General features: G+C 38.5%; 1 protein-coding gene across 2 annotated transcripts; it reads left to right on the top strand.

The window, feature by feature from the left end:
• The first annotated feature begins 506 nt into the window (after positions 1 to 506).
• AMY2 (alpha-amylase-like 2) lies at positions 507 to 4,897 on the top strand. 2 transcript variants are annotated; one of them, XM_011036626.1, is made up of 13 exons: positions 507 to 740; positions 821 to 905; positions 1,338 to 1,362; positions 1,462 to 1,499; positions 1,617 to 1,743; positions 1,847 to 2,073; positions 2,274 to 2,419; positions 2,512 to 2,624; positions 3,026 to 3,114; positions 3,373 to 3,495; positions 3,869 to 3,904; positions 4,276 to 4,374; positions 4,458 to 4,897. In XM_011036626.1, the coding sequence occupies exons 2-13, from the start codon at positions 888 to 890 to the stop codon at positions 4,647 to 4,649; spliced, it is 1,233 nt and encodes a 410-aa protein (XP_011034928.1). In that variant the 5' UTR covers positions 507 to 740; positions 821 to 887; the 3' UTR covers positions 4,650 to 4,897. The 2 variants fall into 2 exon arrangements, with proteins under 2 accessions (XP_011034928.1, XP_011034927.1); XM_011036625.1 differs by lacking the exon at positions 507 to 740 and having other exon boundaries at positions 756 to 905.
• Positions 4,898 to 5,594: the final 697 nt, after the last annotated feature.

The following is a 5,594-nucleotide window of genomic DNA, read 5'->3' as shown; positions in this document are numbered from 1 at the left end:
TTTTTATAATTTTTAACTTGTCACGAGTTTTTTTTTTATATTTGCTTTTTTTCAAAACAAACAATAAAAAGTAATTAATAGGATATAACTAATTACTTATTATTCATTATATTTTTTTTTCTAGATCATAGTTGGATTACATGAACTGATCCACTAGTTAATTCAAAACCCAATCAATTTTAAATCTAAACTAGTTAAAGTTAAAAAAAAAAAATCTACTTAAATCAAATTGACCATCGGAGAGAACTCAGTTGTCAACATCTTCACCGGCATATGCACCCGCGCAAACGCGCCCTCCTCAATTCCGTTACATCACCACAGTCCCTCCCATTCCCAAAACAGCACGTGCTCTCAACACAACCGGCTTCAAATCACAACCGTCCAAGCATTTCCCCCATCAAGATGCCAAACCCCCTAAGTGGCCGATCTCGACGACAAAAAATACAAACCGTTGAAACATAAAGGCAGACTTACTTTCTCTCGCCCATTTCAAAAAAACCGATTCCCTTTTCCTAAATTCTCCACTCCGCGCCGCTCCTTTTTCCCTTTGCAATCTGTAATGTTCGAAACCATTTCTAAATTCTCTTGTAATCGAATTTGCTTTTTCTCAATTGAACGACAACCAAGTGATTGATTCCAGTCGAGTGGAGTCACCCACTTAAATTCTCCTCTTATATTTTCTATTTATAGCCCTAAATGCACCCCAGCAAAATCACGCTGCGATCGCTTCCTCTAGCTCGGTAATCCTTTCTCACCATTCCAGTGTCTTATTTTGTCTCCGCACTTGAATTCGAACACCGAGAGGTGATTGTGACTGCAGGATTTTTACTTGGATAAAACAAAATAATACGATCCGGCGTCGAATTATTGAAGCCTAGTGGGCCGACATGGTTTACAACAGTAATGTATGTATCTTGCTCTTCACTGTTGTTATTTACTTTCCTGCTCTTAATACTGTGTTATTAAACCCGATTACGCTGTCATGATTTGTCAACCCAGAAACTCCCGGTTAAATTTTAAATCAAGGTAGCGTTTGACATCGCTATTGAAATTGTGTTTTCTAATTATTTTTTTACAATTATTTTAATATGATAATAATAAAAATATTTTTAAAAAAATAAAATAATATTTTTAAAAATAAAAAATATTTTAAAAACACCTATAATAATTGACGGTCAAATCAAATCTGATTAACTTGACGACTTGACAAGAACCTGGTTTGATTTTTTTATAAAAAAATGATTATAATTTGAAATTTTTTAAATATAAGCCGGCACTAATCACTTTGCTTAAGCTAGAAGCTTGGTTAATTTTCTTTTTCTTTTTAACAAATGCAGGGTAACGGCCAGCAGACTGATACTGGTATGCTGCTCTTATCATTCCTTTCAGTAATTGTCTCTCTAATTAGATGTTTTTGTTCATTAATTATGAACTGTGACGGGGTTAATTACTTTTGGTTAGGAGCTGTGCTGCGGAGCGGAAGAGAAATCCTTCTTCAGGTAATTTTGAGTAGAAAGATATTGAAAGAAACTGTTCATGCCAGACTTCAAGTTAGGCTGCTTTAGTCGATGGGCAGGAGTGGAGTTTCTAGGTTTGATTGAAACTTTGCTAAACAGGCTTTTAACTGGGAGTCACATAAGGATGACTGGTGGAGAAAATTGGAGAAGAAAGTTGCTGATATTGCGAAATCTGGGTTTACCACAGCTTGGTTGCCGCCGCCTACTAACTCCTTCGCACCCGAAGGTTAGAGGGATAAAGTTGTTATATTTGAGGCTGATTATGATTTTGTTTATGTGCCTAAGAAAGGGGCGATCTTTGTTTTTAATTTTACACTTTGTTTTTACAGGTTATCTTCCACAGAACCTTTATAACCTCAACTCTTCATATGGTTCCGAGCAACTCTTAAAGGCTTTACTTGAAAAGATGAAGCAGTACAATGTTAGAGCAATGGCTGACATTGTTATCAATCACCGGGTTGGAACAACGCAAGGGCACGGAGGAATGTACAATCGTTATGATGGAGTTCCATTATCGTGGGATGAACGTGCTGTTACATCTTGTACTGGTGGATTGGTAAGTTTAGTTTCATGTACGTGGATAGTGTGTGTGTGGAGTTTGGGGGAGGTTTATGCAGGTGATCCTATATGAATAGGAATGATAAATAGGGTAAATGGGCTTGCATCTTAATATGATCTGACCATTGTTTCCTTGATACTAAGATGGGATACAGAGTCTCAGACACGGATTGCTGACCTGTTACTGCTGCTTTCCAGGGTAATCGAAGCACTGGTGACAACTTCAATGGGGTTCCAAATATTGACCATACTCAACATTTTGTTCGAAAAGACATAACTGCATGGCTGCAGTGGTTACGTAAGAATGTTGGCTTTCAGGATTTCCGTTTCGATTTTGCAAGAGGGTAAACATCTTTTTGCACTGGCAGTGTATTTTTTTATTCTGATAGTTTTATTTTTGCATTCATCACTTATATCTCCACAATCTGCAATTTAGTTATTCTCCAAAATACGTGAAAGAATACATTGAAGGAGCGAAGCCCATATTTTCAGTTGGAGAGTACTGGGATTCTTGCAATTACAATGGCCATTTTTTGGAATACAACCAAGGTATTACTTCTAAATAATCCTGCATCCTTACTCATTGGCATGCTCTCAGCCATGCCACCTAAAGATAGGAGTGCTCTCTTTCCATAATATTTTGGGGTCTGGATTAGCTAGGGGAATGTCACACCTGTAATTAATAAAGGTTTGCTTGCATAGCTTTTGGTGTCTGGATTACTCACTGTTTCCATGTCCCACTTTCCCCTCTTCACCTTCTTGCCTCTTTTCATACTCAGGTTTTGTTCGTCAATTCTTGATTTCAATTTACACTTATGTTGTTTGCACTTTCCTATTATAAACATGTCTTCATTAAAAATCTTGAATAGGACTTTAAAATGCTGCTTTGTTGATCGTGATGCCTGTGGGTACTTTTATGCTTAACATTGTTCTGTAAATTCATCCTTCAGACAGCCATAGGCAGCGGATAATCAATTGGATTGATGCAACAGGCCAGCTCTCAGCTGCATTTGACTTCACAACAAAGGGAATTCTTCAGGTACTTCAAGGGATATCATATCACTTTAACATTTTTCTTTGATTATTTCTTGACTTGATGGAACCGACTAACTAATTTATCAGGCTAATTTTTGGACAACTGCAAATATTTTATATTTTAGTTGTGAGCCTCTTTCGTTTGAGATAAAATAAGTCTTAATCGTATGGGTAGTGTTCAATATAATGTGGCATGAGAAGCTATATTCTTCTATGGTTACATCACTCTTCTGGTAATACCAATTCCTGATTTGCAATGAAGGAAGCTGTAAAGGGGCAATTCTGGCGTCTGCGTGACCCGCAAGGAAAGCCACCAGGGGTATTGGGATGGTGGCCATCGAGGGCTGTCACATTCATTGATAACCATGACACAGGTTCAACACAGGTATCCTATATTTTTCTATTATCATTGAGAGAGTAGACAGATGGTCTCTCCTTGTTTTTCGTTCTTTGCTTCTGCTGGGCAGTTCCATGGTCTTGCGGTCTTGATATATTAAGCCGAACAACTTAAACCTAATTTGTGCTAGAACTTGAGTTTCTCCGCCATTTATGATTTGTAAAGGTTGTAGAAAGTACTGATTAGCATACGAAATAGGCTGCTGGGCACCCCCCCAAACACACACACTCCCACCCATCCTACTCCAATCTATTTATCACCTTCAAATGCAAGTTGATAATTGTGCAGTATCAGTGATCAAGATTTTTTCTTCTTTTTTCAAATAGGAAGTAATATCTTTCTGATCATTTCATTGATGCAGGCTCATTGGCCTTTCCCTTCGGATCATATTATGGAGGTAAGTCGACTTATGTTCAATATGCAAAATTGTTGAATAAGCTGAATGATTTGTGTTCCCCATGATTTAAACTGGACAGCGAAGACAACCTGTGTTAACATGGATCCATTTGTTCAGTTCTTTTTTGTTATTTGGTTTTAAAGGTTAGGGATTTTGATGGAAAGAAAACTGGAGAATTTTGAAGTCCTTTATGGCTGGTGTCACGTTCAGTTTTCTATTAAATGAAGTTAATAGCTGATCCTTAATATTCTTGTTTAGGGATGTCTGTGCAACCATGTTGTCTTGTTCTGAACCAAAGGTCTGAAATTCGATTTTTGGACAGTGAAGTTGAAGTTATTGGATCTGACTTCTTGTTCCATGGTCTGCTGCAGGGTTATGCTTACTTACTTACACATCCAGGGATGCCGACAGTTTTCTACGATCACTTCTATGACTGGGGTAATTCTATTCATGAGCAGATTGTGAAATTGGTACGTTAAATTTTGAATTTCTGTCTGTTGAATTCTTCACCCGGGGAAGGTCTTCTCCTCTGTAACTTCCTCCAAATCCACAGATTGACATTCGGAAGCATCAAGATATCCACAGCCGATCATCTATCAGGATTTTTGAGGCCCAGCCAAACCTTTATTCTGCAATTATTGGTGAGAAGGTGTGCATGAAGATTGGGGATGGTTCCTGGTGCCCAGCGGGTAAGGAGTGGACGCTTGCAACCTGTGGCCACCGATATGCCGTCTGGCAAAAATAATCCTCCTCTTTCCACCCCTAGTAGTTGCCCCCAGTTCTGCTATTTTATTTATGGGGAGGATGGGTGCATAATATATGGCAGAGGTGAGAGGCCACTTCTACAGCTACCAAAATAGTACAAATAGTGGATGAGTGATGCTCTCAATCTCCATTTTCGCATTGGAAATCACCGTGCTAATAAAATCCAGTGCTTTGAAGCATGTTGTCCATTGCCAATATATATATAGCAGCTGCGTTCCTTTTATTTTCCTTTTTGCAGTTCACTCGTTACATCCAAAGTGCTTCATGACACCGAAAATTATTAGTTTTAGTTTTTAGCACCTCAAAATTATTTTTGTATTAGTTTTAGTTTATACTTTTGTGTTTATGAAAGATGTAAGCCTTACTGGCTACATGTTACCAACTACCAAAGCCACACCCACGGCCTTAGGTCGATTGGTGTGTAAACCAGCCCCACCAGATGGGCTTATTGGACTCGAGGCTTCGAGCCTTGATGGCTACCTGTTGTAGTGGGTCCTGCGGACCTTCTGTGGACAGAAAACTATTGACAGAGAAGAAGAAACCGATGGTTATGCGAGTTATTGTGAGGCAGGCATGAGATTGTGGAAGACACTGATAATGGCATTGACTTGTTTATTAAGCTTTGCTTTGTGCGAAGTAAACAAAGTCTAAACACCATTAACATTTAAATAAAGCTAGCAAAAGCTTTTTAGACAAAGTTACACTTGCACTTGCACAATAATGTGTAAACTTGTCCCATGATGATCCGCAAGGAAGAAAAGAAAGGTAAACGTCGAATCAGTCCCTAAACAACATAAGTATTCTCGATTTAGGTAGTCCGTAAACAACTTTCTGTTTCCATCGGGTCCCTAAGTTTAATCAAATTCTCAATCGACATCCTCCTTCACCTCTGTTGATGGATTTTGTAGGGAGCTAGGCCTGGTTC

Source organism: Populus euphratica, unplaced genomic scaffold, assembly GCF_000495115.2.
Source record: "Populus euphratica unplaced genomic scaffold, PopEup_1.0 scaffold68.1, whole genome shotgun sequence".
NCBI lineage: Eukaryota > Viridiplantae > Streptophyta > Magnoliopsida > Malpighiales > Salicaceae > Populus > Populus euphratica.
This window is presented reverse-complemented; position numbering and strand designations above follow the sequence as displayed.